This window comes from Lolium rigidum, chromosome 6 (assembly GCF_022539505.1).
Source record: "Lolium rigidum isolate FL_2022 chromosome 6, APGP_CSIRO_Lrig_0.1, whole genome shotgun sequence".
In the NCBI taxonomy this organism is placed as follows: domain Eukaryota; kingdom Viridiplantae; phylum Streptophyta; class Magnoliopsida; order Poales; family Poaceae; genus Lolium; species Lolium rigidum.
The window spans coordinates 122,314,958-122,327,488 of NC_061513.1; the positions used below are offsets into that span (position 1 = coordinate 122,314,958).

General features: G+C 40.5%; 1 protein-coding gene across 1 annotated transcript; it reads right to left on the reverse strand.

The window, feature by feature from the left end:
- Window positions 1-978: 978 nt before the first annotated feature.
- Window positions 979-2,983, reverse strand: LOC124663221. The gene is made up of 3 exons (XM_047200947.1): window positions 2,282-2,983; window positions 1,763-2,192; window positions 979-1,655 (listed from the first exon to the last, which is right to left on the reverse strand). The coding sequence occupies exons 1-3, from the start codon at window positions 2,981-2,983 to the stop codon at window positions 979-981; spliced, it is 1,809 nt and encodes a 602-aa protein (XP_047056903.1).
- Window positions 2,984-12,531: the final 9,548 nt, after the last annotated feature.

Genomic DNA, 12,531 nt, shown 5'->3' on the forward strand with positions numbered 1-12,531 from the left:
ATAAATACTCCAATAACTTATGAGTATAAACTGTGTCACATAAAAAAAACTCCAACCATCACGAGTATAAACTGGGGCATAAAATAAAATATAAGTTCATAATAAATACTCCAATAACTTATGCGTATAAACTGTGTCGTAAAAAAAAAACTCCAACCATCACGAGTATAAACTGGGGCATAAAATAAAATATAAGTTCATAATAAATACTCCAATAACTTATGAGTATAAACTGTGTCGTAAAAAAAAACTCCAACCATCACGAGTATAAATTGGGGCGCAAATTATATATAAGTTCATAATAAATACTCCAATAACTTATGAGTATAAACTGTGTCACATAAAAAAAAATACTCCAACCATCACGAGTATAAACTGGGGCATAAAATAAAATATAAGTTCATAATAAATACTCCAATAACTTATGAGTATAAACTGTGTCGTAAAAAAAAAACTCCAACCGTCACGAGTATAAACTGGGCACAAAATAAAATATAAGTTCATAATAAATACTCCAATAGCTTATGAGTCTAAACTGTGTCACATAAAAAAAATACTCCAACCATCACGAGTATAAACTGGGGCATAAAATAAAATACAAGTTTACAATAAATACTCCAATAACTTATGAGTATAAACTGTGGCGTAAAAAAAAATACTCCCACCCACACGAGTATAAACTAGGGCACAAAGTAAATATAAATTCACCATAAATACTCCAATAAATTTAATAGTCTAGTTGGTGCACCAAATATACGCATTACATATTTATATATCAAGGCATTCAAATCATACGAAATGTTCATCATCTATAAAAGAAATAATTCGCTGATAACAGCTCCCAACAGTAGGAGCACATCCATGGATAGATAAATAGCATGGTATACCATTGTTCCCATGCAAATGAACTGAAACGTGCAGAAATTTAAACGGAAAGCCAGTTCATGGAAGTTGAAAGACCCAAAAGGAAAATCGGTATTATGAAGAACGCAATTTCTTCACATTCTCAATAATAGGACCAACCTCATCACCCATGGAGGATATCTTCTGCTGGAGGGCCTTTATTTCCTGAGTAACTCTTGCATTAGCTTCGGAAAGAGTGTCACGCAGCTTCTTGGCCTCAGTTTGCTTACTAGACTGTGTTGACTTCAGTTCCTTAATACCCTCCTCAATATCATGCAAGGCGTTTTCAGCTTCTTCCATCTGTACTTTAAGGGCTTTCAGGTGTGTCATCTTCTCAACACGCTGCTCTTCCATAGATGATAGCTTCGCCGATGTAGTCTCTAAAATGTCGGCGAGTGATGCCTGCTCTTGATCTGCCACAACGAGAGCTCCATCTCGTTTCTGGGACTTAGAACCTACTGTTGTCTGAGCTTCTTGCATGCCACTTGAAATACAAATGAGCTTTTCTAGAGCCGTACGAGTAGCGGCAACTCTAGTAATATCATCCCTAGCTGGGAGTAGCGAGTGGATCGCCTTGAGAACTTCACAGCGATGAGGATCTACTATTGTGGAGTTGTCCAAACCTTCAAAAGCTGTGTCCAATACCGAATCAAAGGTCTTCATAACAGCTTCAGCAATAGAGGAAACATTCATGGAAGACATTGAAATCTGGGTCGAAGTTCCCTCGTTGCTAATAAGAGCGCCTTCAGTACCTAAAAAAAAGGGAGAGGCAAAAGGAGTAAGATGAATATTTCCGTAAAATAAAATGAATAAAAAACTCAACAAATAAAGTAAAATATAAGAATATTTATAGAACTACCATGTGAAGATGAAGACAAATGACTAGGAATATCAGTCACTGAAGGTATAGTCGAAGCTGTACGTGAGGAAGAATTTGAAAGATCAATATCATCTAGACCCAACGCGCTATAGTCATCTACATTTAGCGTGTTAAAATCTTCAAAATCGTGAGCCATATCTCCACTAAGAACGTTGTCCAAAGCCGCGCAGCTGAGATCATTAGCCACGTATAAAGGGATATCCAATCTTATAGGGCTGGAAGTACCCCCATCATCGACAAAATCAATTTTTCTTTTAGCTGTAGGCCTCGTGTCCTCATCTGAAGAGATAACTTCAGTTGTACATGGTCCTTTTAGCTTATCAAACAAAAGATTGTCACCAGCCTTCTCACCCGCTGGAGGCAAAGTATCAGCAGAAGAAGATATAACAATACCCTTATCCTTCCTTTTCTGTAAATAATATATGTTCATAATATGTTATACAAAGAAACTGGGGCAACGATAAAATAAATCAAATGAAATAAAGGTTATTAACTCACGCGTCGAGGACTTTTAGGAGGCTCATTATCTCCGAGAAAAGTTGCCAAAATTTGTTTCCAATAATCCACGATCTCTTTCTCCTTCGCTTCAATAGCGGTAATGTACTCGTTTTGACGTCTTGCTGATACTTCTTTTATTATAACATGATCTAAATTTGAAAGCTTGCGTTGGGACATAAAGGGTTTCCCACTTTGCTTAAACGCATTCCTCCTCTCATCATATGGGATTTTCCCATGCAAACTGCCATCCCTAAGTTTATATGAAATTTCACTGAATGGTTTCAGAAACTTCTTCCACCAGTCGGCCCATGGCAAAGAACACTTGCCCTCATATCGGCTGCTAAGAGGATGTTGGATATTCTCCTGACTTGGTCGTAACAAATGGGACCAGTAGGTGTATGCAATACCAACATCGGCTTCGGTAAATAAAGATTTCAATGGATCGTATGGTATCAATTGGTCCAGTCTAAATTGGCGAGCCACACGATCCGGATGATAGGGCTCAGCTATACATACGTCAATGTTCTGAAATAAGAGCCTCCAGGGAAGAATACCTCGGCGGACAGAAATCATAAAAGACCTTTGTAGCTGATCCACTCCATTCAGGTTACGTGAAGAATAAGGGCACCAAGTAATGTTTGTCTGATTCTCAAGGAAATCATATGCCGTTTTAGGAGAAAATTCATCCGGGGACCTGAACATAGTACTTATCATGGTTGGCTGCATGAGCAAGGTTCTAGGAGTGGGAAGACGATTTCCTTTACCCTTAGCCCCGAAAGTTTTTCTCAGATAAAGATGCATCCACCCTATGACATAATGAACTGGCCAAGGTGCCTTGCTATATGTGGGTCCCACAGGATGCATACTCATGCATCGGAGCGAAAAGTACAACGAAGAAAGCGCCGATGGAGCAAGTGAAATTTTGCGCCCTATAGCAATCCAAGATGCCATGACGAGAACACCAGGACGAATGTATGGCCCTCCACCAACAACGACAAAACTACATAGCCAAACTGCGATAAATGCTGCAAGATACAGACGACTCTCCCGAAGACTAGCGAAGATCAAAGGTTTTGGGCGATGATTGTGAAAATAATCACACCAATCCTGGAAAGATACTAACTGACCTTCACTCTTAGAAGAGAGATCCTCCCATATTTTCAAAAGGGTGAGATAAAAGTTTGGAAATAGAAGTAAAGAAGGATCTAGATCTTTTAGCGGAGGGATATATTCTTCATAAGGATCCCCAACGATCGGAAGCCCGGCCATAAGGAGCATATCGAGTAAAGTGATCGTATGCTCACCATATGAGAGGAGAAAAGTGTTGGTTTGTGGACTCCATTTCTCTAGCAAAGATTGCAACAGAGGAGGGGAAGCAGTATAGTCGCAGAGAGAGCAATATATAGCTCCACATATATAATCTGTGTGATCTTCACCCCCTTTCAAGTTAAGAGAATGATTGGTAAGGACTTCAGCACCCCATTCAGCATAACCAATGGGGCGTTGGACGTATGAGATGTTATGATTCTCCCAACCTAATTGTCTCGACACTATTCTTTTCCCTAAGGTACAAAGTAACTCAGCGTGAGGCCTTGGTGCTGTTGGGTGGTAACTTAGAGCATCAAACGAATGTTCCGAGTGCCATCCACGATCTCCAGGAACCACTCGCGCCCCTATTTCAGCCGATTTGGCGAGTGTAGGATTGGCTAAAGCAGTTGTCTCGGGTTCATACAATTGCTTCTTGGCCAGCTCAGATAATTTCAGTTGATATGAGGAGCGAGTAGGTTGACCAAGCACCATCTATACATATACATAAAAAGGGCAAAATTAAATCGGGACGATATACAAAGCAAAGAAAAAAAAAACTTTAAGTATATTACCTAATGAAGCTTTGCGAGCAACTACTTCCAACCTAAAGTTCTGCAAAATAAAGCAAAGTTAAGAAACGCTTAAGGTCTTGAAAAAGGATCTACATAACGATTCTTATTATGAAGTCTGCATGTCGTTCCTCCATAATTGTGCGACAGACCAAGCCCGGGTGGAAGCTTGCTGGAACGCCAACCATGAGCAAATTTTAAATTTTTTCGCAACAATAAGTTTTTCTCCGTGATTGCGATATCATATAAAAACCTATTCCTTCATGTGGAAAAAAAAAGAATGACAAAACTGTGCCATATGCGTATTTGTACCTATGGTTGTACGACGGACCAAGTTTAAGGAAACTTGCCGGCTCGCCAACCATAAGATCAAATTAATTTATAAGATGCAGTCAGCGACTAAATTAATCGATGCATGCCATGATCTGCAATCTAAAAAAAAAAAAACAGAGTTTTCTTCCCGCTGGAAAAATGGAAAGGATAAAACGTGTACCTATACGGAGCGTATACGTACGTCAGTGAAAAAGCGATCTGATATGCAGATTGTAACAAGCCCACCTAAAAATAAAAAAATAAAAAGAATGAAACGAAAATCACACAAGCATATATATTCTCATAGATGTACGACGGACCAAGCTTATAAACTTGCCGGCACGCCAACTATGAGAAAATCCATATATCTGAAACTAAGATATGAAACGAAAATCACACAAGCATATATATTCTCATAGATGTACGACGGACCAAGCTTATAAACTTGCCGGCACGCCAACTATGAGAAAATCCATATATCTGAAACTAAGATATGAAAAGAAAATCACACAAGCATATATATTCTCATGGACGTACGACGGACCAAGTTTACAAACTTGCCGGAACGCCGACCATAAGATCAAACCTTCCTAAACTCAGAATAGACTACAAGAAATTCAACACATAAATGCACGCCGTATTTAGAAAACTAAATCAACCTATAATCTTCCATATAAACAAAAAGGGACATAATAAATATAATCATGCTGTACCTACGAAGAAAGCAGATGTTGGATAGTGAAACAGAGAGCGATCTGCTATACCAGATTGTAAAGCGCCTAAACTTCCAATGGGATGCAATCATTTAAAATGATGCGTGCATGCCATTCTTCTATGCACATAATGAAAAAGGATAGGAAAAAGGAGTTGTGTCTTACCGATGAGGAAAGGCAGACGTATGACAGCCAAACAAAGAGCGATCTGTTACTCCTGGCCGTAATTAGTCTACCTTACAAGAAAGATAGAGATCAGAAGTTAAATCAGATTGAGTACATGGATTACGTACTCGGATGGAAGTGTGTAAAAAAATATTCATGCACTCACCAGCATCTAACCGATTGATCTGCACTTTTCCAGAAATCTCTAGCTTATGTGCCTAGTAAGAAAAGGACGAGAAGAACGGATCATTTAGATGATGGAACTACGAAAGGAGCTTACATCAATATCTATGATAGCTGTACATACTCGGGAGGTAATGAAATCTGATAGCGATCGGATCTAGCATAGAATTGCCAAAGCGTAGCAATAGAAAAAGTGGAGCCAGCAGAATATTAAATGAGAAGAAGGGATATGTATCGTTTCAAAAAAAAAAAAAAAAAAAAAAGAAGGGATATGTATACGGCTTGGAACTGAACATCCGGAAACAAACTCAGCTGGCCAACACGCTGCTAGATTATCGGCAAGTAGTTGTGGGCAGCTAATTTTCAAACGCAGGCTCCTTATCCTTTGGAGTCTCAACTAATTTCCAAAGAGACGAATGGATAATAATCTGGCTGTAAAAAAAAATGCTTTTTAAAAAGTGGCGACTGGGTAATAATATGGTTGTTTAAAAAGTGCTTTTTGAATATTCTATATAATAAGAATATACATATAGTTTCGAGCTCTGGATCCGAATCATCATAATGTTCGCATCCAGACCTCGAGGGGCATCTGTTGACACCGATTTTGTCTCAGATAAACAAAAAATATGATTAAATAATTAAATCCTCAAAATGAGACTTTCTTATAAATAAAATATAAAATCTTTTTTTTAGACATTGCACCGTCTCCAACTACGGTGGTCTAATATTGACCAAATTTACAGAGTTGTAGGTGAAAATAAGTATTTCACCGCGGGATAAAATACATCAGAATCGCTGAGGAAACCTTGTGAAATATAGTCGTGTCATATTAAAGTAGCCGATGGTTATGAAATATGACTTATTAAATAAATTAATTCTAAACAAAATGGGGTCTTTCCTAAAAAAAAACACAATATAAGTTATGTCGCCATTGACGGCGGTAGTTTAATATTTGACCTAAATTCAAAATTCCGCGACGACGCTGAATTTCTAAACTTTCCGACCGTACGAGTGATAAAAATCGGCTTTGTCGTGACAACGCTATAAAATATAGTTGCGTTGAATTAAATAAATAGTGAATCATATATGCAAAGTATTTCATCAAAAAGGGAATTTTTCGAAATACACGCATAAGGAGCATCGTTGCTAAAACATAAGGATTTTTTTTTGTAAACAAGTAACTAGCTCAGATGTCATATGCATATATAAACAAGAGAAGATACGTGCGGCACCTAATCACGTGCATGCATGGATTAGGCGGCACCACGCATAATTAACTCATTGGCCCATGGCCTACATGCATGGCAGCAGCCCATGGTTTCCAATATTTTCAAACGACCGGGTCATGTGAGGAGACTTGGAGCGTACAGGTTGCAACCGACCACTACCCCACGTTCTCCACGATCCCACGTCTCGCTGAGCGAAACGAACTAAGCCCCCGCCTCTATAAATACCAGGGCCATCGATCGATCAGACTGGATTTTGCCACAGCCCCCGCTCAATCGCTCCACATAATCCAATCGGCAGACTCCATATTCACAGCCCCGCACAGACTCCATACTCTCCGAATCAAATAGCTCATCATCCATCGCTAAAACCATTGATCGGCTCACATCTGTATAGGCTTGCCCATATACGCGCGCGTACGGCCGCCGCCGGCCGGCTGTTGCTGCTCCTGCATACGCAAAGAAGACTCGGGACATCAGCTTGAAGGTGAGAATGTGATTCTTTCCTTGCTCCTTGGCTGGTCACATTGACACACGCCATGGAGTTTCTCCTCCTAATCTCTAGTTTGGTCACATTGACACAAACTATGGATTTCTCTTCCTAAAATTGCTACCTCTCATGTTGCATTTTTTCTATGATCCTAAAATTATTGGCTCTTGTTTTGGTCACATTGACACAAAACAAGTTGCTCTAAAAACACATACTACTAAAAAATCATGCTCTTGTTTTGGTCACATTGACACAATTCAAGTTGCTTTAAATCCATATAATCATGAAACAATTGGCTCTTGTTTTGGTCACATTGACACAAAACAAGTTGCTCTAAAAACACATACTACTAAAAATCATGCTCTTGTTTTGGTCACATTGACACAATTCAAGTTGCATTAAATCCATATAATCATGAAATAATTGGCTCTTGTTTTGGTCACATTGACACAAAACAAGTTGCTTTAAAAATACATACTACTAAATCAATGCTCTTGGTTTGGTCACATTGACACAAACCAAGTTGCTTTAAATCAATATAACCATCCATACCCACATGATAATAAAATTCGTCTCTTGTTTCGGTCATATCGACACAAACCAGGTTGCTATAAAATACACATATCACTAAAACAAATGGCTCTTGGTTTGGTTACATTGACACAAACCAAGTCGCCCAAAATACAAATATTACTAAAAAATCATGCTCTTGTTTTGGTCACATTGACACAAAACAAGTTGCTATAAAGTCAAATATTGGTAAAAATCAAGCGCTTGGTTTGATCACATTGACATGAACCAAGTAGATTTAAATCAATACCCTCTAAAAGAAATATATATTGGCTCTTGGTTTGGTCACATTGACACAAACCAAGGTGCTATAAATCTACATATATGCAATAAAAACCATGCCGTTGGTTTGGTCACATTGACACAAGCCAAGGTGCTCTAAAGTAAAATGCTACTAAATTACGCCTTTGGTTTGTTCATATTGACATAAGCCAAAGAGTTCTAAACTCCAATATTCTAATATTAAAAAACTACCCAAATTCGTTTGGCTATAATACTGTATCGGCCATGCCTGAAATAGTTACATGCCTATGTTAATTAACTAGTAGCCACGTACTAGTAGAGAAACCTGCGTGTAAGCTGAAGGCAAATAAAATAGTCTGCTCATGATTGGTTTCAAATTACCATTTGGTTTGAGTGGGCTCTATAAATACAAGGCATATCTATCCATGCCAAACTTTCATGCATATGGCGGTTCTGAAACTTTGAACCCTCCACCTATGTTAAAGAAATCAATCAATCTTCAAATAGATTGCACTAGGCATAAATAATATGAAATGCTGGAAACTCACGAACCTCGCAGATCGACAAGGGAACGTACCACTCCCGATTGGTTTGATCCTTGTCTAAATGTCATGATTGTGGATAACAATGATGAGGACCCTGCGACGTATGAAGAAGCGATGATGAGCCCGGATTCCAACAAATGGCAAGAAGCCATGAAATCCGAAATGGGATCCATGTATGATAACAAAGTATGGACTTTGGTAGACTTACCCGAGAGCCGAAAGGCCGTCGAGAATAAATGGATCTTCAAGAGAAAAACAGATGTCGATGGTAATATTACTTGTCTATAAAGCTCGACTTGTCGCAAAGGGTTTCCGACAAATTCAAGGAGTTGACTACGATGAGACTTTCTCACCGGTAGCGAAGCTAAAATCTGTGAGGATTTTGTTAGCAATAGCTGCATTTTTCGATTATGAGATTTGGCGAGATGGATGTCAAAACGGCGTTCCTTAATGGAGACATTGAGGAAGAGTTGTATATGGTACAACCCAAAGGTTTTGTCGATCCTAAAAATGCTGACAAAGTATGCAAACTTCAGCGTTCAATCTATGGACTGAAGCAAGCATCAAGAAGTTGGAACCGACGCTTTGATAAGGTGATCAAAGACTTCGGGTTTATACGAGTGTCATGGAGAGGCCTCGTATTTACAAGAAAGTGAGTGGGAGCTCTGTAGCATTCTTGATATTATATGTAGATGACATATTATTGATCGGGAATGATATAGAACTATTAAGCGAGTGTTAAGGGTTATTTGAATAATAGTTTTTCAATGAAAGACCTTGGTGAAGCATCATATATATTAGGCATCAAGATTTATAGAGATAGATCAAGACGCCTAATAGGGCTATCACAGAGTACATATCTGGACAAGATTCTAAAGAAATTTAGAATGGACGAAAGTAAGAAAGGGTTCTTACCTATGTTACCGGGCAAGGTATTGAGTAAGACTCAAGGACCGGCTACGGCAGAAGAAAGAGAAAGGATGAATAATATCCCCTATGCCTCGGCGAGTAGGATCTATCATGTATGCCATGCTATGTACTAGACCGGATATAGCACATGCCGTTAGTTTGACTAGCGAGATATCAAAGTGATCCGGGAATGGAACACTCGGACAGCGGTCAAGAATATCCTGAAGTACTTGAAAAGAACTAAGGATATGTTTCTTTGTTATGGAGGTGACCAAGAGCTCGTTGTAAACGGTTACACCGATGCAAGTTGGAACACCGATCCCGATGACTCTAAGTCACAATCTGGGTACGTGTTTATATTGAATGGTGCTCGCGATGCAGTCGGGCAAGCTCGAAGCGAGTGCACGGTGGCGAAGTCTTCAACAGAATCGAGTACATAGCGGCTTCGAGGCTTCATCAGAAGCGGTATGGATGAAGAGGTTCATTGTAGAGCTCGGTGTGGTTCCTAGTGCATTGGACCCATTAATCATTTACTGTGATAACATGGGTGCCATCGCCAATGCACAAGAACCAAGGTCACACAAGAGGCTGAAGCATATCAAGCTGCGTTACCACTCGATTCGCGAGTACATCGAAGATGGAGAAGTAAAGATTTGCAAAGTACACACTGATCCGAATGTAGCAGATCCGTTGACTAAAGCTCTCCCTAGGGCAAAGCATGACCAACACCGGAATGCCATGGGTGTTAGGTATATTACTATGTAATCTAGATTATTGACTCTAGTGCAAGTGGGAGACTGAAGGAGATATGCCCTAGAGGCAATAATAAAGTGGTTATTATTTATATCTTTATGTTTATGATAAATGTTTATATATCATGCTAGAATTGTATTAACCGAAACATTAGTACATGTGTGATATGTAGACAACAAGAAGTCCCTAGTATGCCTCTTAAACTAGCTTGTTGATTAATGGATGATTAGTTTCATAATCATGAACATTGGATGTTATTAATAACAAGGTTATATCATTATATGAATGATGTAATGGACACACCCAATTAAGCGTAGCATAAGATCTCGTCATTAAGTTATTTGCTATAAGCTTTCGATTCATAGTTACCTAGTCCTTATGACCATGAGATCATGTAAATCACTTATACTAGAAAGGTACTTTGATTACACCAAACACCACTGCGTAAATGGGTGGCTATAAAGGTGGGATTAAGTATCCGGAAAGTATGAGTTGAGGCATATGGATCAATAGTGGGATTTGTCCATCCCGATGACGGATAGATATACTCTGGGCCCTCTCGGTGGAATGTCGTCTAATGTCTTGCAAGCATATGAATGAGTTCATAAGAGACCACATACCACGGTACGAGTAAAGAGTACTTGTCGGAGACGAGGTTGAACAAGGTATAGAGTGATACCGAAGATCAAACCTCGGACAAGTAAAATATCGCGAGACAAAGGGAATTGGTAATGTATGTGAATGGTTCATTCGATCACTAAAGTCATCGTTGAATATGTGGGAGCCATTATGGATCTCCCGGATCCCGCTATTGGTTATTGGTCGGAGTGAGTACTCAACCATGTCCGCATAGTTCTCGAACCGTAGGGTGACACACTTAAAGTTGGATGTTGAAATGGTAGTTCTTGAATATGGAATGAAGTTGGAATATTTGTTCGGAGTCCCGGATGTGATCCCGGACATCACGAGGAGTTCCGAATGGTCCGGAGAATAAGATTCATATATAGGATGTCATTTTATGTGAATAAAATGTCGCGGAAGGTTCTATGGAAGGTTCTAGAAGGTTCTAGAAAAGTCCGGAAGAAACCACCAAGGAAGGTGGAGTCCACAAGGGACTCCACCTCCATGGCCGGCCAGCCCTAGTGGGGGTGGAGTCCCAAGTGGACTCCACCATAGGGGCCGGCCACCCCCCACATGGGAGGTGGGAATCCCACCTTTGGGTGGGAGTCCTAGTTGGGCTAGGTTTGCCCCCTCCTATGGAAGGTTTTGGTTTCGGGTCTTATTCGAAGACTTGGACACCAACACTTGGGATCCACCTATATAATGAGGGGCCAAGGGAGGGGCCGGCCACCCCAAAGACCATAGCTTGGCCGCCCCCTTGAGTGGCCGGCCACCCCCTCCCAAACCCTAGCTTTGCTCCTCCACTTCATATTGCCCGGTTTGCTTAGCGAAGCTCCGCCGGACTTCTACACCGCCACCGACACCACGCCGTCGTGCTCGTCGGATTCAAGAGGAGCTACTACTTCCGCTGCCCGCTGGAACGGGAGGTGGACGTCGTCTTCATCAACAACCGAACGTGTGACCGAGTACGGAGGTGCTGCCCGTTCGTGGCGCCGGAACCGATCGTGATCAAGATCTTCTACGCGCTTTTGCAAGCGGCAAGTGAACGTCTACCGCAGCAACAAGAGCCTCATCTTGTAGGCTTTGGAATCTCTTCAAGGGTGAGACTCGATACCCCCTCGTTGCTACCGTCTTCTAGATTGCATCTTGGCTTGGATTGCGTGTTCGCGGTAGGAAAATTTTTGTTTTCTATGCAACGTTATCCTACAGAAAAGAGAGAGAAGAAAGATCAAAAATAGCGACAAGCAGCAGGAGTAAAATACCAAGGAAAAACAGCAAGTGTAAAAGTCGTACCTTCGGCTCTGCTGGCATACTCGCGGTACCCAATAAACTGGGACCCGATGCGGATAAGATCCTTGATCATAGGCTGTCAAAGAAGAAGAAAAGAAGGGGAAAACATCGGCATTAAAAAAAAGGGGAAGGGTCCACAAAAGCAAAATAGAAGAAATATAGACATTGACAAACTTACATCATCCAAGAGCTGCGACGAAGAGCTGCCCAATTGAGGAGGAGGCTCAACGATCATTTCAACCCTTGCCCTTTTTGGTGAAGGGACAAGGGGGCTTGATGGTGGCGTAGTGTTGACGACGTTTTGCTGAGGAGGCGACGTTTCATCTCCTTCAACTAGCGTGTCGGAAACAAGT